This window comes from Arvicola amphibius, chromosome 12 (genome assembly GCF_903992535.2).
Source record: "Arvicola amphibius chromosome 12, mArvAmp1.2, whole genome shotgun sequence".
NCBI lineage: Eukaryota > Metazoa > Chordata > Mammalia > Rodentia > Cricetidae > Arvicola > Arvicola amphibius.
Window position 1 is genome coordinate 166,133,486 of NC_052058.2, and position 22,790 is coordinate 166,156,275.

General features: G+C 45.7%; 1 protein-coding gene across 1 annotated transcript in view; it reads left to right on the top strand.

The window, feature by feature from the left end:
- The window catches only part of Xrra1 (X-ray radiation resistance associated 1), a 63,177-nt gene that overhangs the window by 23,088 nt on the left and 17,299 nt on the right, over positions 1-22,790 (top strand). Inside the window, exons 7-10 of the mRNA XM_038313929.1 lie at positions 1,246-1,343; positions 5,820-5,953; positions 18,993-19,121; positions 19,743-19,951. Coding sequence (XP_038169857.1) covers positions 1,246-1,343; positions 5,820-5,953; positions 18,993-19,121; positions 19,743-19,951 — 570 coding nt within the window. The remainder of the gene's footprint in view (positions 1-1,245; positions 1,344-5,819; positions 5,954-18,992; positions 19,122-19,742; positions 19,952-22,790) is intronic.

Consider the following 22,790-nt stretch of genomic DNA (forward strand, 5'->3'; position numbering starts at 1 on the left):
TTCAGGTTGCCAGGGAAACAGAACTAGAAAGGGAATCTTAAGATGCAGTTATCATGCAAGAGGGAGTGTCGGATTACCTTTTACCCCCATAGCCTATATGCTATCAATAAGAAAAGGGTAACATTAACATTCTTAATACCAGAAGGTAATTAAGATAGTGGACAAATCTGTTTGTTTTAACATATACTAATCTTCCAAGTCACACTGTTAAAGGAGAAAAGCCTCAGTGCAGCATGCATCCCATGTTATAAGAAGATTGTATCTCAATACACACATGAGAAAAGTGAGGTGTATACATGGCATTTTAAACAGTTGACCCCAGCCGGGCGGTGGTGGCGCACGCCTTTAATCCCAGCACTCGGGAGGCAGAAGCAGGCGGATCTCTGTGAGTTCGAGGCCAGCCTGGTCTACAAGAGCTAGTTCCAGGACAGGCTCTAAAAAAGCTGCAGAGAAACCCTGTCTCGAAAAACCAAAAAAAGAAAAAAGAAAAAATAAATAAAAAAAATAAACAGTTGACCCCAACTATTGGGACTAAAGGAACTTTTTTTCCTGTGATGTTGACTCTTTGGGGTGAACATAGTGACATCTCTAATCAGAAATAACAGATAATCTAGCAGTGTGGCTCAGTGGTAGAGAGTTTGCCTGGCATGCATAAGGCCCTGGGGTTGATTCCTAGTCTGGGAAGAAAAAAGGAGAAAGATAAGAGATAACTTTTAAGTGGGCCTTGCATTTGAACAGACTTTGTGTATCCAAGCCTTAGTTTTCGCTCTTACCAGCAATCCTGTTTCTAAAAAGTACTTAGTCGCCCGAGCTTCCATTTCCCCAGCTGTAGAATGAAGTCATAATTCCTATTAATGAGTGTGGGTAGAGATTTTAAATTTTCTAAAAGATTATTTTATTTTATTGTGTGTGTGTGTGTGTGTGTGTGTGTGTGTGTGTGTGTGTGTGTACATGAATGCAGGTACTCACAGAAGCCAGGAGAGAGAGGTCATTGGCATCCTTGGAGCTAGAGTAACAGGCAGTTAGAAGCCACCCAGTGTGAGTGCTGGGAACTGAACTCTGGTCCTTTAAACTGCCAAGCCATCTCTGAAGCCCTATGGTTAGAGTTTTAAAGGCCTGAAAAATAAAGCATCATCCACGACACTCACCCTTCCCCCTGTGGAAAGCTCAGTGAATAGTCGTTATTCATATCTTTCCCTTTAAGCCTTTATGAGCTCAAGATTCTCTTTTTCTGTTCCCATGCAGATGCTTTTCACACATTTCCAGCCCTAAAGGAACTGGAGCTTGCATTCAATGGCATCAAGATGGTCTATGTGAAATATGGAGACTTCAAGACATTGGAAGTAAGTTGGAGGTAGGGAGTTTTTGGTCCTACCTGTTTCCCTGTAAGGGATTAGTATAGGGGTCTTTACAGAGTGTAATGTTGGAGAAGGGTTCTCTGGGCTTTCACTGCTAGGCTCCTTGTGGATGGTCTCTGGAGGTTGTGGTGGTGATGATGATGATGATGGTGGTGGTGGTGATGATGGTGATGATGGTGGTGGTGGTGATGATGATGGTGGTGGTGATGGTGGTGATGATGATAGTAGTGGTAGTGGTAATAGTGGTACCTGTGGTAGATAGGTAACTATAGCCAACATGTATGATTCTGGGATATAAGTGCCTAGGGCCATTACATTCAGGAGAGTCTATAGAAAAGTGAGTGTCAATGGAGTATCATAGGAGGAGGAGCTTCATAGGAGATGTATCTCCTTAGGTGTTTAAAGAGCTGTAGAGATTAAAAGCCAGCTGCAGTAAGATAAAGAGACATTATGAACCAATACCAAAACACACCTGACTTGTAAGCTAGGTTGGTCCCAGTGGACTGGGGTAGTTCAGGCTGTACATCTATTCCCTAGACCTAGAGGTGAGGATGGACAAAATAGGGCTCCTGTGAACTCTGCAGTACGTTCTGCATATATGCACATCCATGCTTGTTCTCAGGACCTTGGAATAGGAAATCTGGTCTGCATCTCTTCATACTTTATCACCTCCTGTGACTTGGATAGACTAGAGGGCCACTTTTTTTTAAACAAGGGAATGAGGTTTGTGTCACTTCTTGGAGTCCCTGCACACACGAACTGGGGAACAGTGCCAGAATGGGGCTCAGCCACCTGGCCAGGCTCAGTCTCTCCCTGAGCAATGCACCCCTCCCTTTGTGCTGGACTAAAAGGAGAGCCTTTCCACTCATGCCTTAGCAGCCTGTCTACATGTTGTAAGCTTTGCTATTCTGCAATCGTCAAAGGTCATCCATGCTTCATGTGTGTCTCACTTGTCTCAGAGACAAGTCAACATGTCAAGGAGTTGACAGCCTTTCTACACCAGAGTTTGGAAACACGTTAGCGTATTGGAATGGGCATCTTCCCCAGATGGACGCTGTGTCCTCACACTCTGAAAACATCTAGCGCTGAAGGCAGGGCTGACTTTTCCCATGGTTTCGAGTCACACTGAACATGACAGCAGTTTGCTCTGACTTGGGACACGCCTTGGTCCTCAGACTTATTCAGTAGGCAAACTGTCAAAGTCCAGTAAAATCCAAAATAAGAAGTAACTGATGCAGTTTGGAGCTATGTTGGAGCCTTGTTCTGTATGATATTTTGGTACTGACAGTGGAGGTGGATCCATTTCTCTGGCTGCCAGGCCCAGCTGCCCCTCTGGACTTGCACTGTTTGACCTTTTCGGAGAACAGTCACTGATCTCCCGAGAACTGCATATAGTGCCATGGATCATGTCTTCCTCCTCCCACACACCCCAAACATGCCACAAGTGCCAGCGGCCATCCAGAGGGATGTGATCACAGCTTTGGCTCTGAATGGCTAGCCCGGGATCTAATGTTTATCATGACTGATCTTGTATGTGCCCCCACTTTACAGTCTGATTGCATCTGATGGAGTTATTTATTCTCCAGTCCCTGGTATTAGTCAAAAGAATTTTTCGACAAAAGAAAACAGACTCATTTTAGGATGCAGAATATAAATGAGAGAAGGAAATCTCTGGACCGGTTGTTTGTTCTCGTCTCTCTGTGATTTGCAAGGGCTCCTTAGGAAAAAAGATAAACATGTCAAATATCCCGAATTTGCATCTCACAGTAATGAATACTCTAATGTGCAATAAAACCCAATGTGACTCAGCAGATACTGCAGCCAGGCTAGGAATCTCTGTCCTTGGCTGTCAGCGAGCCTGCCCCAAGGGGAGCAGCCCAGAGTAGAATTCCTCCACAGTTTTGGAAAACTTCACTTGGCAGTGATTTGAAAGCAAATCTGGACCCAGCATTAAATAGCCAAAGCAGTAGAATTTGGGTCCACAGTGTTTTTTTTTAAAATGTGTTTTCAGGCTATGATCATAAGGTTTTTTTATTTGTTTATTATGTATACAATATTCTTTCTGCAGGCCAGAAGAGGGCACCAGGCCTCATTACAGATGGTTGTGAGCCACCATGTGGTTGCTGGGAATTGAACTCAGGACCTTTGGAAGAGCAGGCAATGCTCTTAACCACTGAGCCATCTCTCCAGCCCCCGTGTTTTTTTGTCTGTAAGACAAGAAATTAAGTATATTAAACTTTTAGTCCATATATTCATAATTAATTATGACTGTCATAACTACTTATCCATGCCTCTGAAGAAGGGAAGAACTATAAACAGAGTGGAGGCGACCAAGCGTGATGTTGAGTTGTGAACTACTCATAATTGCTGCATGGAACACACTATTCTTCTATTTATTTGTTTGTTGTTTATTTTTGAGACAGGGTTTTTCTGTGTAATCCTGGCTGTCCTAGAACTCACTCTGTAGACCACACTGGCATCAACTCACAGAGGTCTGCCTGATACTGCCTCCCAAGCACTGGGATGAAAGGCATGTGCCACCTAACCTGGCCTCTTGTTTTTATTTTTAAATGTAAAGATCATTCTTTGATCACTGGCCACAAATGAGCATCAGGCTGGATTTGACTCGTTGGCCTCGATGCTGACTCCTGAGCTTGAATACTGGGGAACCATTTCAAATGTGGATGGGATGGGGGGAGGTGAGAGCTGTGGACAGGTAGCGCTGTGTGAGCCTGAAGTGACTTAGGACAGACCTTGGCATGTCTTGGACTTGCTAAGTAGCTGAAACTATCTTGTGGGATGGGGATCATGTGGTCAGAGTTGTGTTTTAGAAATCATGTCTGGCTGCTGTATGAGGAACAGGTTGGAGGGCCATGAGAGACATGAAGGAGGCAGATACAAATCCATATGCCTTGACAGTCCACACACAGGTATTAGAGACAGGGTTTCCCGTCTTCATGTGTCATTTCCAGAGCCTGTTTCCAGGCCTTGTTCCAGACAAGTGAGATGGCCTGTTCTGTGCACCTCAGGTCCTCCCTCTCCTGTCGGTACTTGGAACTTTTCACGTCCTGGCCCAGCCTCTCATTACCATAGGCGTTACCGGTACCCAAACCTTGACAGTTCTCAGAACCAGCAAGAAGATGTCTGCCTCCTGCTCCCGGTTTGTGCCTCTCTCTCTCCAGCACCCCCTGCCTTTAACAGTCTTGTCTGAGGATGGCCAAGACGCTGCCACGGTGTGAAGCCCGTGCTGACATTGGCAGACCTGGCCATTGTTGCTCTGCGGCTTGCGGTGTGTGTCTAGACATTTATCACAGTGGCATCTCTTCTTTTCTCCTTTTAAATTTTCTTATTTGCTATCCTCTGGCAGTTCCGTGTGTGTATATAACGAATCTGAATCCTTTCCACCTCTAGTACCCTGTTTCATCCCCTTCTTCTCCTGCTCAAACCCTTCTTCCCAAGTCCTTCCTCTATGACCTGTGTGCACGTGGCCCTCTGGGCTGCTTGCGTGAGTGTAGGTGGGAGGTTATTTACCAGAACACGGACAACTTATCACCACTGAGGAGAGTGATGCCCTTCCCCCACCGCTGTTAACTACCAGTAGTCCTTCCCAGGGGGGCGGCGCCCCACGAGCCCCTTTCTCCTTCCACAGCCACAGTGAGGTCATGAGTGCACCATCCACGTCACACCCAGAAGACAGTTTTACAGCATTCCTCCCCAACCTCTGGTTCTTAAACTCTTGCCACCCCCTTCTGTGATGGCCCCTGAGCCTTGAAGGAGAGGGTATAGGCGTCCTATCAAGGTCGGGCACTCCGCAGCCACTTACTCTCTGCACTCGATCGGCTGTGAGTCTCTGTGTTGACAGACGGACATAGAGAGCTTGCAGCCCAGGGGATCTTGGAGCTCCCAGAGAGCCAGCAGGAAGTGAGCCTGCAGCATGGGGTGGTGAATAAGGAGATGGCAATGAGACCATGGCTGACGTGACCACCGGACACACTGTCCTCGTCAGCCGGCTCATTTCAGCTCACTTGCATGTGTGTTGGCTTCGTGCAAGGGCCTGCAATGAGGCTACCGTACTGCAGTGACGTGGCCCCTGACCTCTTCCACCATGTGCCAGACATATTAGACATCTCCAGCTATCTGAAGACATGCAGCCTTGGACAAGTATCCTGGGGTAGCTTAGAGAAAGCTGACAAAGCCTGAGGGCTGGGGACTGTTTTATAAGGAAGCACCTTTGAGAGGGCCTTCTGCGGCTGAGCTTTGGGAGGACTCTCTGTCCCCCAGGGAGACAGAGCTGTGCAGTGGCTCACTGAAAGAGGACTGAGCCTGACCCACAGGCTGTGAAAGTCAAACCCAAGAGACTTTGTTGTGTGGGTGGTGAGGTTTCCCAGGAAGCGAGGAGGGGACGGAGCCAGCTCCTGCCGTGTGTTACTTCTGCTATCCCTTCTTTTGTTTGTATGGCAGTTCTTGGACCTTTCCTTCAACAGCCTGACTGAGGAGGCCATCTGTGATCTGGGGATTCTGCCGCATCTCCGTGTGCTTCTCCTCACAGGCAATGGGCTCACCTCTCTGCCACCCAACATGGCTGTTGCGGAACAGTAAGTTCTACCCCTTGGGTTTATTCTGCGTGTCCCCTCAGTCAGTCTAGTATTTGGCTACTCTGCTCTGACCTGGGCTACCTAAACACGAATCTTTATAGAATCTATCTGAAGGTGAGGAGCACTCAGAGCAAGGGCTCTGCCTCACTCATCCCTGATCTGTGGCAGCGAGACAAAGATCTGGTGCTTTTCATCCTGGATGTAGTCAGCTGATGTTGACAGTAGGGATACTGATTGGACATCCCTAGTGATGATGTCCATTGCCACCATGAAAGACAATGACAGCGATGATTGACAGCAGTGTGTTAGCTGCTCTGGGGGTGGGGATGATAGTGATCCATCATTGCATTTAGGGATTCATTTGTTAGGATCATTTTGTTTCCAAACTAACTGAGGCAAAAATGGGTAGTTATGAACCTTTAGAGGTAGTCTGTACCTATTTTATCAGTATGTGAGAGGTTGAGGCAGGAGGATTATAGGAGTTCAGGGTCAACCTGGGTTACATATTGAGACCTTGTCTCCCGTAAAAAAGAAAAGGAAGGCTGGAGAGTTGGTTAAACAGTTAAAAGCACCTTGTTGCTCTTGCATCAAGGACCTGGCTTAGTTCTCAGCACCCACATAGCAGCCAACAATCATCTGTAACTCCAGTTCCATAGGAGTCAATGTCCTCTCCTGGCCTCCTTGGGCACTGCGTACACGTGGTGGGCAGACATACATGAAGCACCTATACATATTAAAAATACATATTTTTAAAAAGGAAAGGGAAGGGGGCTTATAAAACTGAAAAGGCCTAAAAATGAATCTGCTGGATTTGTGTGCTGGGTACTGGGGGCAGGATGTGGAACTTCTGTTAGGGTGTCTATCGCTTGCACACAGCCTTCCTTGCCTTTGTGCTGACTACATTTGAAGCTAGGCTTTCTCTGTGATAGGACATGTCTCAGTCAGACTCACAAAAAGTATTGCAATTGAGAATTTGCTTTCTCTGAGTACAGAGAGATCACCATTGGTATTTTTACTGTGGAAAATTTCAGAAATGTCTAAAAGGAAAGTTATACACTAAAGGGTAGGTCCCCAGCCGGTAGGGCTGTTCTGGGAGGGACAGGACCTTTAGGAAGGGAGGCCTGGCTACAGGAGTCATTTCCCAGGAAGGTCCTTGGGGGTCTTGTACCCCCTCCCATCCTTGTCTCTCTCTGCCCCCCGTGAGACTGGTAATCTCTGCCACAGACTCCAATCACACAATTCCATCTCAAGCTCAGAATCAGGAGAATAAAGGATCCCAACTGAAGCCAATAGCCAAAAGAAATGGTTCTTCCCTGTAAGTTGCTTTTCAGGGCTGGAGCGATGGCTCAGTGGGTAAGAGCACTGGCTTCTCTCACAGAGGTCCTGAGTTCAACTCCCAGCCCTCAGATGGTGTCTCACAACTATCTGATGCCATCTTCTGGTGTACAGACCTAAATGTAGACAAAACTCAAACATAAGAAAAAAACATAAATAAGTTGCTTTTCGTGGGTGTTTGTCACCGCAGAGGACAAACTACATAACAGAAGGAGAGTAAGTGGTAAAAGGGGTTCCCATGCCCCTGTCACCCAGTAGTTAGCACCAGACAGTTGTGAGGCCATGGCCTGTCTATTACAGCTATACCCCCTCGTGCCCTATTGTAGATTATTCTTAAGAAAAATGTACCCAGCTATAAATGACTCACAAATGAATCAGAAGATTCATGTGTCATCTATAAATATTCAATATGTGCTCCTAGAGATAAGGGCTCTTTTAAAACTCAGAACCAGCAAGCCTTTATTCCACCTCCAGCCTCGCCAATGATATTAGAGAGAATCCATTATATAAATCTTAGGACACTTCTGGGGCAAATGGAGAAGAGGGGAGTGGAAGAACGAAGGAAGGAGGGCTGACACTCAGCGGTTGGGAGCTGGGAGTCTGCACCTGGACTTGTAGAGAGGCCGCTGCTCGTTCTAGCGCTGCTGCCTGGATACTCACCACCGTCTCTGTTCCCACGCTGCTGCTGTATGAAGCCGGGCCGAAGATCTGTCTCCACTTTCCTGGGTTGGCAGAGTCTTACCCGTCCCTTCAATTGATAGCACTGCGCTAGAAGCCAGGTTAAAAAGTCAGTTTGGCACACACAGTTAAGCTCTACCATGCAGAGCTGAGCACAGAGGGAAGGGGTGAAGGCTGAGGGCATGGAGCCAGACGACTGGCACACCCACCCCTTGGAGCCCTAGTCTCTCTCTCCTCTTTGTATTTCATCCCCACACAACAGTAACAACCACCATAGGCTTCATGTAACTGACATTTGAAGACACTCACCCTACTCCACAACAGCTTCATCTCTGATCGACTACTTCCGTAGAATTGTAGGGGCCAGGATGGTAGCAATTGCCTGTAATCGCTTGGAAGAGAGGCGGAGGATGAGAGTTCAGTGCTAGCCTGAGCTACACTGTGAATCTGAGGTCAGCCTGGGGTACACAGTGAGACTGTCTCAGAAAAAGAAAAAAAATAAAAACACTTATGGATGTTTTATCACAGAAACTAAGTTATGAAGTCAGTGATCACCTAGCAGCTTATATCTGCAGTGTACATGCACACACTCATGTGTATATAAAACAAGAAAGAAAATGTAACAAAATATTCATAATTGCTGCAGTCATCTTTGTAAGCAGATTTTTCTTTGGGCTGCCAGCTCACAAAAATGGCACAGAGATTTATTACTAATCATGAAAGCTCAGCCTTAGGCTAGGCTTGTTCCTAACTAGCTCTTATAACTTAAATTAGCCCTATTTTTAATGTACATTCTCCCAGGTGCTCATTACCTCATTTCTATTATGCCCTTCCTGGTTTTGTCATGCCTGACTGGTGACTCTGCCTTCTTCCCAGGGTCCTCTCTGCCCCCAAGCTCCTGCCTAGCTATCGACCGTTTAGCTTTTTTATTAAACTAATCACAGTGACATAACTTCACATAGTGTAAAGACTATTCCACAACATTCCTCCCTTCTTGTCTAAGTAGAAAGGAACGGGTAACATAATAAAACTATAAATAAAAAGAACATTATCAGGTAAGAATTGCATTTACAATGTCCAGCCCATGTATTTGGCATATCTGGAGAAAGTGATCCATTATTTATTCTATCTTGATGAGTCCAAACCTCTGTACCTAATTTACCTTCTGTCATAACCAAGGAAAACTGCAACTATGAATACCTAGTCTTCAACTCTATCAAAGGCCCCAGAAGAAATAATATTACCTGAGTAAACAGCAATCATAGTGAAAGCCATTTCCAAACCTATAGAAATGAGACACCTGCTACCTGGACAGTCACTCAAGGTCCTTCTGCAACGTTGGGGCATCCAACCGTAGGAGTACAAACCTAGAGCATCTGGCAGACTCTTCTATGAAGCAGGAACTTTTGAAGGACTTTCCTGCCTCCTTGTGGGAAAGCTCAACAGTCTTTTTCCTTTGTGTCCTGTCTGTTTGTATAGCATACTGTCGGCAGTCAAGAGCAGTTTCTTGCCCAAATGGCCAGTTCTGCCACATTGAAAGCAGACTCTATATGGAGTTTCTTCAATGCCCATCATCTTCTCTGAAGTCAGTTGATGCTGCCAGGAGCAGACACGCCTAACTGTCATGAAAAGTCCTACATTAACAAAAAGTTTAAATGTCATATTCTGTAGGTCTTTGAAGTGTTTGAAGACTATCTATCTATCTAAAATATATGTTTGATCTTGAAAACATACATGACTAAATGTTTTTTTGTTTTTTTGTTTTTTGTTTTTGTTTTGTTTCATTTTTTGGTTTTTCGAGACAGGGTTTCGCTGTATAGTTTTAGATCCTGTCCTGGAAATAGCTCTTGTAGACCAGGCTGGCCTCAAACTCACAGAGATCCACCTGCCTCTGCCTCCCGAGTGCTGGGATTAAAGGAGTGCACCACTACTGCCTAGCTAAAAGTTTGATTGTTATAGGTGACTAACTACTAACCTGTATTTCTTTATTATCCTAAGTAGTTTTAAATAATAACTTTCAAAAACTAAAAATTTACATTGCATTGTTAAATGAGCTGCATAGGTGCAATACTTTAAATAAGAGGAGAAATGTAAGTATTGTGTGTTCTAATAAAAATAACCTTAAATTTGTATTAATGTACAAAAGTCCATACCAATATAAAGTATTTGAGACTAGTGGTCGTTCAAAAGTAGACTCTACAATCCACCCTTTGATCTCATCATTTTTATACTATAGCTCCCTTTTTTTCTTCAGAAAGAGATCTCTGAATCTAATGTCCTTTGTTTAGTTTTTTAACCATGACCAATAACAATTTGTAACCAACCCCCTTAAACAATGATGAACATTCATAAACCATCAAATATCCAAAAAAACATACACCCCATCTCTTGAGAATATAGAAATTGTGCTCTCTAGACTGCTTCCTGTTGTTGGCAGCATTGGTATTTTTGGGGACCCTGAGAAGATTAGGTAATGGTCAAGTCCTGACTAGAAGAGTCTGTGAGGCTGGACCAGCTTAGCCAACAGCCGTGAAGCTGTTCTGGATCTCTCAGGGAAATCTGAAGGAAGATCTTCTAGAGAGAAATTTCAACCATGGTAAAGATGCCAAAAGAGCTAACAAGACAAGGGGAAAGTCAAGAAGATGATGTACAAGCAAAATATGAATATTGACGAGTGAGAGCCTGAGAAGAAACAAAAATTGTACAATCAGAGTTACCAAAGTGAGAAGGCGACAGAGGAGCCCAAAGGCAGGCCTATCAAGTCTGAGAACTAAAGGACCCTCCTCTACAAATCCAGAGGAACCTGAAGACACTGTCAGCAAATCAATCTGTGTTCTATGGAAGCCCTGGAAGAGGAAGAGGGCCAAGCTGGGAGAGGGAAGGAGGGAGGGAGGGAGGGACGGAGGAAGGGAGGGAGGGAGGGAGGAAGGGAGGGAGGGAGGGAGGGAGGCACAGAGGAGGAAAAGGAGAGGGGGAAGGAATAAGGCAGGCAGGGAGGGAGAGAGATTATTTGAAGAAATAATGACCCTATGATAAGTTCCCAAGCTTTATATGAATATAAGCATCCGTGAAGCCCAGTGAACTTGGTGCACACACTATAATTTGTGTCAAAGATAAAGAGAAGTTTGAAACCAATACAAGGGAAATGACCCCTCACATGAGGGAGTCTCAGTAAGATTATCAGATGATTCTTGACTTTAGCAGCTAGAAGGCAGAAGTCTGACATATTCAGAGTGCTAAAAGAAAAACCTGCCTACCAGGAGTCCCATGTCCAGCAAAGCTGCCCTTCAGGATGCTAGAGGGATGACTGAGTACATGCTACCCTTGCAGAGGACCCAGTCTCTATTCCTAGCAGTCACACCCAGTAGCTTTCAATGGCCTGCTGGATTCCAGCTACAGGGAATTCAATGCTGTCTGGCTCCTGTAGATCCTGCATTCAGATGTACACACTCACACACACACACACACACACACACACATAAAAACAAACTGTCTTTCTGTGGTAAGGGAGAAACGAAGGCATTTCAAGACAAGCAAAAGCTAAATGAACTCCTTACCTGTAGACATCCTCTATAGGAAGTTTTAGGAGGGGGCGTGACCCGAGACTGGGATGAAAGACAGAACCCAAAGCCCTAAGCAGAAACAAAGATTGTATTTAGGTCAATGCTCAGTCAACACGGTATTACTGTGATAATACTGCAGTTCCATGTAGGACGCTGTGGGCAGAGAGGCGAAGCTGTATCCCAAATTGTTGGATCACTCTAATCGGGGCAAACACTCAAATGTGAAGGAAGGGATATGTTGCAGCCAGTCTGTCCCCACTGGACGTCTCGAGCTCCTGAAAAGAAGGTGCCTTTGGGGCACAGCGGTGATCTCTGCTGTTGGCAGATGATGCCCTGTGTGCTTTGATGTCGGGAAGTGCATAGTCTTCCTCCCTGCTGTGGAGGCCAGTTGGCCGCCTGACATTCACAGAATTAGGTCACCTTGTCCATCTGATGGCTGGGATCTCTGCAGTGCGTACACCCACAGAGGACAGAAATAGCCTTCTACCCTCCATCCATGCTGAAAGTCCATTCAGAGATCAGCCCAGCGACCCGTTAGCAGTTTATTATTATTTTTTAAGAAGCTTTTATTATCCACCCACTGACTCTCTCTCCACGCAAGCGCACAGACAATCAGGTGCATTGCTGTAAGCTTTACTGCTGTGTAGAGCCGTACCATGACAGCTCATTTTTCACTGATGCTAGCATATCAATACGGAATAATTTTCGAGTACACGGAGGCATTTTCCCCATCTAGCAGTGCAGGGCTTTGGTGGTGAGCTGATGGAGACAGTGGCGCAGCTGGACCAGGCACCACGGGAATTTCAGACTTTCTGAAACCGACACAGAAAGACAAATATTGCGAGATCTCACTCAGACTTGGAATCTGATTTGTGAAACTCAGCTGGGAATTGAGCTCTGTTGGTAAAGTGAATACTGAGCATCATAAAGCCCTGAGTTCAATTCCCAGCAGTACATAAACTAGGTGTGGTGGGTGGCACCTGATCCTAGAACTTGGGAAGTGGAGCCAAGAGGATCTGAAGTCTGAGAATACATTGTGAATTTGAGGTCAGTCTGGGAAACATGAAATCCTATTTTAAAAGAAGTAGGGAGGGAATGTCTCAGAGGGTAAAAGTCGGGGTGTGTCTAGGTGCCCACCTGTAACTCTTACACTGGGGCTGGGAGAGGCAGATGACCTCTAGGAGTCCCCAAACAGTGACCTCCAGCTTCAGTGAGAGACCCTGTCTCAGGAGAAAAAAGGAGAAAGTGATAAAGACCCCTGGCCTTGACCTCTGCCCCCACACATGGATGAACCCAGCTGCATAGACATGTGCATTATACACCATAACCCCCCCACACCCACACATACACATAACCACAGCCACACATACATACACACACATGCACCCCCACACACATACACGTAGCCACACACATACATACACCCCCACACACAAATACATCCTCCCCACACACATGCACCCACACACACATACACATAACCACACACACACATACATACACCCCACACACATACACATACACCATAACCTCCCCACACACAGGATTATGAAAAGTTTATCCCACAGAAGCTGAGAGCAGAATGAAATAGAGGCTGAGGAGAGCTGGGAGAGGTCAATGGGGAGAGGGGGATCAACAAGTATAGAGCTCCAGGTATAGAGGAGAACTGAGTTCTCATGTTCTATTGTAATACGTTATAAGTATGTGCTGGATAGTAAGAAAGGAAGGAAGAAAAAAGAAGAAACTAGAAGAAAAGATTTGGAATATTTTTATCATAAAACAGTATGTGTTTGAGAAAATGGATATGTGTATGATGATCCAAACATTACATAATGTATATATTATCAAAGTATCGCATAGTGCTCCATAAATACATTTTAAATGTGCCCATTATTTTCAAAAACACATTTCTGTCACTAGATGAGTCCCGTCAGTCAGACATCCGGTTCGTGATGAATGACTCACGGCACATGGCCATTTTGTGTCTCATGTGTAGTTCCATCTTTGCCAAAAACTGGTTTTCTAAAGGAAAAGGGGCAATATTTTTCTCTTAATGGTTTCCGATATGCCTACCTACAAAGGGTTCTATTTATACACAGCATTGTCATTCATCACCCAACCCAGAACATATCTGAGCGAGAATAAAAGAACAGCTTGAGAAAATGGAGAAATGCAAGCTTTGCTTGAAAAACAGGAAACACGGCAACCCTGTCTGCGTGACACATCTGTTGCTTTGGACCGTCAGCACCTGGGTGGGCTTGCCGAGTGACGGTCCAGCAAAAGAGCAGCTGGTGCTGCAGTCCCAACCTGCTGAAGAGCCTTGTCCTGAAAACTGGTGGTCAGGAGAAATTATTCAGCGGGTCTGAATGCCACAAGTGCTTCACTTGTGGTTCCTGGAACCCAGCGGGACCCACGAAGCTTTGTACAGGCAATGCAGCCTGACTTGCTCCACATACCTGAACACCAAGGAAATTTAACAGGTGACAGTCCCTAGAATTCCTGTGTGGTTTACCTTTAGCCTGTGACAGAGGCGAGCCTTACCGTGCCATCTGGGATGTGTGTGTCTGTGTGACTTTATTACCAAGTCCAGTCAGCATGATGTTTCCTGTGGGGCATCAAAATAATGAAAATCCTTATGGATTGATTATAGTAAGGCTTGAAGTTCGTGTGGCCCTGAAGGAAGAGGGCACAGGTATACTGATGTCCCTGTCAGATTAAAGCAAGCTATTTCTGGAAGTCCATTTTCAGGTTCTCAGATCTACTCCAAGTGCCACAAGCTCTGTTGATTTACCACAGAAAGCTTTCACATCTGCAACAACAGCTGGAGAGGGAGTCACCAGGGAGTTAAGATCCCATAATCTGCAGTCATTCTTCAAGACCTGACATTTGCACAAGGCAGATGAGCAGGGGGCGCTCCACGGGAATGTCATACGATTTGACAGCCTCCCTGTTCCCATGCGTCCATGGATGACAATGGAGTTTTCAGTTTACTGTTAGGGAGGGGAAGTTTTAGAGCTCCAGCGCTCCAGCGTGGCGTTTCCCATAGCAACGGTCCCCAGTTGGGGGCCGAGTAAACAAGGGCGGGTGTTCTGTGACTTGGTTAGTGCGTCTAATTCAAGCTGTGTGTGTGTGGGGGGGGGGGGATTCTAGCCTTCCTCTGACCTCCACAGTCCCCACGCTGACTGACAGCGCCCCCCACCCAGTGCCTTCCACATCCCCAGAGACCCACGCCAGCCAGCAGGTGTCTGACGGTTTGTCCAAGTCCAGCTGGATGCTGTACCGTGCTGCTTGCTGTTCTGTGTGGGTGGCGCTCGGTGTGGTAGCTACAGTCATAGCAAGCGCTCAAAATGAGCTGCTTTGACGCAAGAGCTTGCTTTTCTCTTTCATTTAAGCCCAGTTCCGTCTAATTTAAACGCAAATACCGAACCGAATGAAATGTCCCAACTCTCCCTTTTAACAATTTAAATCACTTTTTTCTTGGCATACTGAGAGTCTCTGATTACCTAGTGTAGATTCTACATGGATAATTCCAAACCTCCTTAATTCAGTTACAGTAACTGAAATTATTTGAAAGTATTTCTAGTACACACTGTCTCTTAGGGTTCAGTCCTTTGGTTCCCTAAACTTGGCCCATAGGCATTTTCCTAGGCTTCCATTCTGGGGCCCACCATGGACTTAAGGTTTAGGACCTGCCGTTGGCACTATCAACAGACTGTCTAGTCAGTTTCCCAGGCTGCCTGTCACTCCTGTAGTGGGCAGACAGCCCTGGGGAAAGTAGCCTTTGGGTCACTTCCTAAACTCAGCCCCGTGATCCCTCACATCTTACGAATTTTGGGGCACTTCAGATAAGCTGGCCTACATTACTTGTCTACGACATCAGTGCTTCCATTTCTGTGGCCAGGAGTCCAGGGGTACAGCTTTGCAAACTCTCGTCTCTGCTCACTCCAAGACTGATTTCCTGCTTGTGGGAGGAGGGGGGCTTTGAGGGGTTCACGCCCTCCTGAGGGTGGACAACCCTTTAGCATCTCTGACTCACACTGGATCCCTTCTGTCAGCATGCTCTAGGTTTTGATTCTACAGACTGTTAATCCATAATTCAGTCCCAACAGGATCAGCAAGGCCCTTGAGGCTGCCCAGCCTCCTAGATTCAGTTCTGTCTTGGGGATTTAGGTTCTGTACACTGCTTCCTCCAGGCCTTTAGGCCTCTGGCAGGTTTGAAAATGAGGCCTCTCTTTCTTTTTCGCGCACTATTCACGACTCTGGTGTCTCCGTGGGAAGCCTTGCTGCATAAAGTATAAAGCAAGTCCCTGCCAGTGCTTCCTCTGAGTTAGTGGGTTTTTTGTCTGTTATGCCCAGATCACGGAGTGTCCTGAAAAAACCAACAAGGAGACCGAATCCTGGATGTAAAAGTAAAGAGCCTTTATTCAAGTTCAAACTTGGACTCTCATGTGTCCAACGCATTGCCAGTGCACTGGCATGATCAGAGAGTCTCAAGCTCACCTGAGGTGGGGTGGGGTATTTCTAAGGTTCAGGACCTCTGATTGGCTGACATTTGTCTAGGGCTGCCCTGGTGAAAGGGGATGGGCGTGTGCTGGGCTAAGGGACATCAGGTGATCCCATTTACAATGGTTGGAACATTAGGTTTCTCCTTTGGAATGTTAGGTACTCCCCCTCCCCCATGATCTGTTCCTGGGTGGTCCAGTCTGAAACTCAGGCCTCTATTGAGCTTGCCATGACTAGGTCCTACATTCTCCCCTTCACAAGTACGGAGCAGCTTTCATAAGACTAAGATTTTACATTACATTTCTGTCAGGTTTAGCTTTAAAAATAATGATTTTTGAATTGAAGCTCTTTTTAGTGAAACATAAAATATTTATATGATTCAGTTTATCCAAATAGCTTAAGCTTAGCAAAGCTGGCAAAGATAAGGGGGCTTAGACTTAAATGTTTAAGCCTGAATAGACCTTGAGTGAGGAAAGACATCTCTAAGCCATTGGTTCTCAACTTTTTTAATGCTTTGACCTTTTAATATAGTTCCCCCATTACAATTTCCCGTTGTTATTTTACAGCTGCAGTCTTGTTATTGTAATGTAATATTAATATAAACATCTGACATGCAGGTGGCCCTAGGCTACCCCTGTAAAAAGGTTTTTTTTAACCCCCCAAAGGGCCGAGACTCTGTGGGCTGAGAAACTGCTCCAAGCCCTTTGTCAGACAGCTTAGGTCGCTGAGTTGCTGCATCATGAGAAATTAACTCCCCAGTTTCCAGTGAGCATTTGGTGCTTATGGCTGTGACCCTAATTTTTAGCCTTTTCTGTTAAGTCCAAATATTAACAATATAAAGCATTTTATAAGCACAAATGTCCCATAACTTATAAATTTAAATATTTTAAAAAATGTTCTTTAAAAAAATTTAAATCTCCCCCTTCCCTCGGAGGGAGGGGGGAGGAGGAGGGAAGGAGATGGAAATTTTTAAATATAAAAAAAAAATAAACCATGAGAAAAAAAAAAAGAAAACATAAGCAAAAAAAAAATTTAAATCTCACTGAAAGGTGGTGGCACAGGCCTTTAATCCCAGCACTCAGAGGCAGAAGCAGGTGAATCTCCATGGGTTCAAGGCCAGCCTGATCTACATAGTGAGTTCCAGGACAGGCTCCAAAGCTACACAGAGAAACCCTGTATTTTAAAAAAATTAAACCTCTTAAATGTTTTCCTGCAATATCAAGAATAAAGTACCTCTTTTTTTTTTTTCTTTTTGAGTGGCTTGGATCCCCCTTTGGCCCACTCCCGGCAGTGTAGACACAGCCTGCCTTTTAGATCTCAGCCTGCTCCACTTCACTGTACCCGGTGCTTCTGGTGACTGTCACCTGGCACTTCTAAAACTCATAAGGTCCATCCGTGTGACTAGACTCTGTTTGGGACTCGACCTCAGCAGTTCCCTGTGATCCTTTCAAGTCTTTATAACCGTCCTCACCTGGGTAACTTTAAACTACAAAGTTTAGCTGCCAGAGAAGGTATATTTCTGTGTACAAAAGCACTGAGGTGCAGATCTAATATTTTAATTCTTATTTTTCATAAACCCTGTGTTTAGGAAAGGACATAAATTATCATATGAAAATCTGCCTTGGAGATCTGTTGTTATCTCCTGGTCAGGCTCATTTCACGTGGTCGTCTCTAATCGAGATGATGGAGAAATCCTGCGACAGCCATCTTTTCTTTAACTACAGCAGAATGGCAACCAGCCATGTGGCTGGGCAAAAGATGGTGGCAATCCAAAATGGAATCATGTCGTATGGTTCCTTCACAATTACATGTACAGATTTTAAATCACCAATTTCCAGTGTTATTAGCTTTAATTTTTTAGCTAACTTTGTTTTAATTTTAACAGATTTTTAACCATATCTAACAAAATAAACTTAAAATTTTAAAGTAGAGTGTGTTCATATAAACCATCTCTAATTTTTTTGGCTGTTTTCTTCGTTGTCACTGTGTCAGGGGCTCAGACTGACAGAGAGACACAGAGAAAACTTCTAAATAAGTGTGCTGGGTTTAGTGAAGGAAGAGCCATAATCCCACGCTAGAGCCAGCTTTTTAACAAGAACAGCATAAGACAGCTTTAATGTCATCTACATCAAAAGATATCTGAGCTCCTGCTAACCCGAATCCAGTGACCAGAGCTCAGAGACAAATTCTCAGTCATGATCATAAATGTAACCACAGCAGTGGTGGGTGGTGACTGGCTGCTGTCAGCAGAAATATCCAAACCATTCTTGTTTAAAACTTACAGAACACCAGAAAACACAGACAAAACTTTCCAACAAAATAAGCATACACATCCTGATTGACAGGCAGGCGGACAATACCCTTCCCACTGATCTCCTCAAAGGACGTGTGCAGGAATGAAGCAGGCTTGGGGGAAATGTTGCTCACTCACTGGTTGCCTGTGTGCCTATATCCCATGCACAGGATGTGTGCATATTTTATGACTGAAACGGAATGTGCAGGAAGGGCGAACCTGTGATCTGCGCCATCTGCCCCTGTGTCTTTAGAGCAACCTAGGCCTCATCCACGTGGAAACACAAGGCCACATTAACAGTCACACCTGAAAAGCCACTACTGCCCACCTCTGCACATCAGGACCTCGGCCTCTTAAATACCATTCCCAGGCGTTTGGGGAATTCTTCAAGGAAACCTTGATGGCACTGCCATGGTCCACGCTAAGAGCATATCGTTCCCGTGGCTACGGGTCCTCAGGGTAGACGACCCAGGAGTCTGCCTCTGGCCAGAACTGTACAGTGTCCCACCTGCAGCATTTTCTATACAACTTGGTCATGCTTCATTCACCCTGGCATTGGCCATCAGCACAGCCGCTGACCCGACTACCCCAGCCTAGCCCTTCTTCCTGGGGATAGTGGCTCTCATTCGCTACCTTTGCTCAGTACCCAAGATCTCTGCGCCCACAGGGAGGCATCCATGACATCACTGACGAGGAAGAAGTACATCCTGAGGTTCCCGGCACTGGAGACCCTGATGCTGGATGACAACAAACTGTCCAATCCCAGCTGCTTTGCCAGCCTGGCTGGGCTCAGGAGGTAATGTCACAGCCCCACTCTGCACCATCCCCAACCCCGTAGGGCTCACACCCGGAGTGCTGCATGGGGCGAAATCCCAGCTCCGCCAGAGGTCTCTGCTGTGTGGCCTTGGGCAAGGCAGTTCTGTCTCTGAGCTTAGCCTGGCAGAGAAATGCAGCACCAGGAAGGTTATTTCTGGTCGTGTGTAGGATTAGCCATCACCCAGGGTAGAACCCTGACCCTGAAAAAGAAGACAAGTCCGCTACACACACACACACACACACACACACACACACACAAAACCACACATAGAGAATTTTAGCTGCCAAGTTCTGCATATTTGACAAAGATCTCTGAAATATTTCCTTGGAATTTAGTTACTATTTACTGAGTTCTGCTGTGCCCAGCTGTCTACATATTGTCTCATTTAGTCTTCACTAGAGCTTTAAAGATTAATAAACCTCATCCCCATTATGAGGTAAGGCCATCGGGCCACAGAGAAGGTAAGTGCCCCCCATCTCAAGGTTACACAACAGGTGTCCATGTCCAAGCCTGAATCCATGTGTGTTCCCCAGCTTGCTCAGTAAAACCCCAGAGGTAGTATCACTGCCGTGATTCTGAATTTACTTTCCTTAATTGAAGACTGAAGAAATTGAGCCTGGACCAAAACAAGATTTTCCGGATCCCGTACCTACAACAGGTTCAGCTCCGTGATGGATCATCAGGGGACTGGGTTACAGAGGGGCCGAATGCCCAGAAAGAGCTACAGCCCCAGACGTGGATATTTGAGACCCCGGATGAGCAACCAAATTATACTGTACTGCCCATGAAGAAGGACGTTGACCGCACAGGTGAGCCATGTCCTTGGGTCCCGATGCTTGCTCCATCAGGGAATGGGCTTCTGGGGGTTGGTTCTGGGAGCTCCTGTACTCTAAATGAATGGCTTAGACTTTCTAACCATTTCTGTCAGGTGAAGTGCTCTCCAACTCCAACTAAAAGTGGATAATTCTTGTAAAAATTCTCATATATTAAGAAACTCAGGGGTCAGGAAAGCCTGAGGCACGTCCATGTTGTCAAGGGCTCTGGGCCTTTCTACCCTCCTTGGGCACTGGCTTGCTGATTCCTACTAGGTTCTCAGGATAGCTCCACAGTTCCTAGAGTCACACCAACATGGCATCCTCCCGAGGCAGAAGGGAAAGACACATTCCCACGTTGTAAACCCCAGGAGGGTATAGAGGGCGCATGTCTGGGTTGGACGTCCTGTGTTACTCTGCATCTTCCACCTGTTCGTGTTGTTCAAAAGGGGGGTGGTGGCTTACAGCAGGTGAAGAACAGAGATCTCGGGCAGAGCTTGATGTTATATATCCACTCTTCACCCATCACTCACATCATCATCCAGAACATTCCCACGGGGAGCCTGGCAGTAAGCACCTCCTCCTAGAGTAACCTCCCTTGCAGTGTGAAGTTCATGTGCGGAACTGCACAGCATGGACTGTGTGCCATGTCTTTGGCTCAGTGTTGTGCCAGTGGGTTGATATTACTGCACACATCTTTCCCTGCTCTTATTTACTCTGCACACCATGATTTATTTATTTTTTACTGATGAGAGACATTCTAGTTATATCTAGTTGGAGGCTGTGAACTGCTGTGAGCACCCTCCCATCATTTGACGGGCACATGCCCCCATTTCCTTGGGGATACGGAGAGAACTTGCCTGTTACACATCTCCAAGTCTGTTGAGCATTTACAGACACTGTGAGCATTTGCCAGCGTGGCTGTGCCAGCGTGGCTGTCCCAGCGTTCGCGTCCACTCTGCTGTGTGTGATTCCCAGCTACTCCACAGCCTTATCAATGCTTGAGAGTTCAGGTTAGCTGCTGGGTAGGTAGTGGTATCACATGGTGGTTTCATTCCCATCTCTCAGGTAACTAGTGATGTTATCTGTTTGTGTTTGTTGGTCACTCTGGTGTTTCTTTGGGAAATACTCAAGATTTCCACCTGTTTTTAAGTTGGAGTGCATATATTTTTCTCGATTTGCCAGATTCTTTATAAATAGTAATCTCCTAGGGGGTAGTTTGTTTTCTTCCTCCTCCTCCTGTTCTGCCACTGCTGGGATCAAGCCCGGAGGCTCACAAATGCTCAGCTAGCCCTCTACCAACTAGCTACAACTCCAGGCCATGTTCATCCTAATGGCATTTGACGGACAGAAGTCTTTTCAATTAAATCTGACTCGTCATTATTTTATGTCATTGTTTTTCTTTCCTGTTTTAAGACTTTGGAGCCTCTCTCAAGACTATGGAGATATTTTCCCATATGTTCTTGTAAAAGCTTGAGTGCTCAAATGTTGGTCAGTGATCTGCCTAAGGTTTTCATATATGGTGTGAGGCAGAGTCAGCGTTTGCTTGCTTGCATGTATGTAATTTGTGACCCAGCACCATTAACTGGAAGACCTGTGCTCCCCACTGAGTAGGGAGACACTGTCGGGTGACAGTGTAAGTGTGTGAGTCACTGTAGCTTCCAAAAGTCATTCTTCCTGACAACTCTCAGATGTCTCACTTCCTCCTGGTAACTACATACACGGGGCGGGGGTGGGGGGTTGACTGCAGCCAGACCTGAGCTGGGTCCTGCCACTGGCCTGCCCCCCTCCGTGGGTTCCCTAGACTTTTAAAATTTTTTCTTCATTTCTTATTTTATTATACGGTTTTGCATATAGCTATATATATGTATATATACACACATACACACACACACACACACACACACACACACATATATATGAATGTTTTTTGAGAGAGGGTTTCTCTTTGTAGCTTTGGAGCTTTTCCTGGAACTCGCTCTGTAGACCAGGCTGGCCTTGAACTCACAGATATTCACCGACCCCTGCTTCCCGAGTGCTGGGATTAAAGGCGTGCGCCATCACCGGCTGCAAATACATTTTTCTAACATGGTCTTCCTACCATACCCTGCTACCTTCCCACACTGAAACAGCTCCATGAAAGCACTGCAGCTTCGTAACTAGGTTAGCTGCTCAGGAGTGAAGTTCTTCATGTCCGCTGTGCCCAACAGCTCCTGGCATCACTAAAGGTCCCAGCATTTCCACCTAAATTTAGGAATTGTCCGTTTCCAACAGGGTCCCACTGGGATTTGGTCGGAAGTGCACTGACTATATAGGTCAGGGTGGAAATAATGTCTTCCAGAATAGTATAAGAACACAGCCTATCAGTTTTCAGAGGTGTTCTGTCTACATGCTCTTCTGTACAACCCATGCTGCAGTGCTCAAAGAGGCCAGAAGAGGGCATTGGTTCCCCTGGGCCTGGAGCTACACAAGATTGTGAGCTGCCATGTGGGTGCTGGGAATTGAACCCAGGTGCTTTGGAAGAGCAGCCAGTGCTCTTAATCACTGAGCCATCTCTCCAGCCTGATTCCGGGTCTTCTAAAACTCCTCCCAGGAGTGTTCTGTTGTTTCCAAGGCTAAGACCATGCACATCTATCATTAACTATGTTCCTGGATTTTTTATCTATTTTTATGTTATCAATGGTGTTGATTTTTATATTTCAGTCCCACTCATTTATTGCAAGTACACAGACACATTGAACTCCTATCAAGCAACAACATTTCCAAGTTTATTTCTCTCTTCCAGTCACTTGCAGGCTCTCTTGAATTCTTTGTGTCCATGGTGGCAGCATCTATA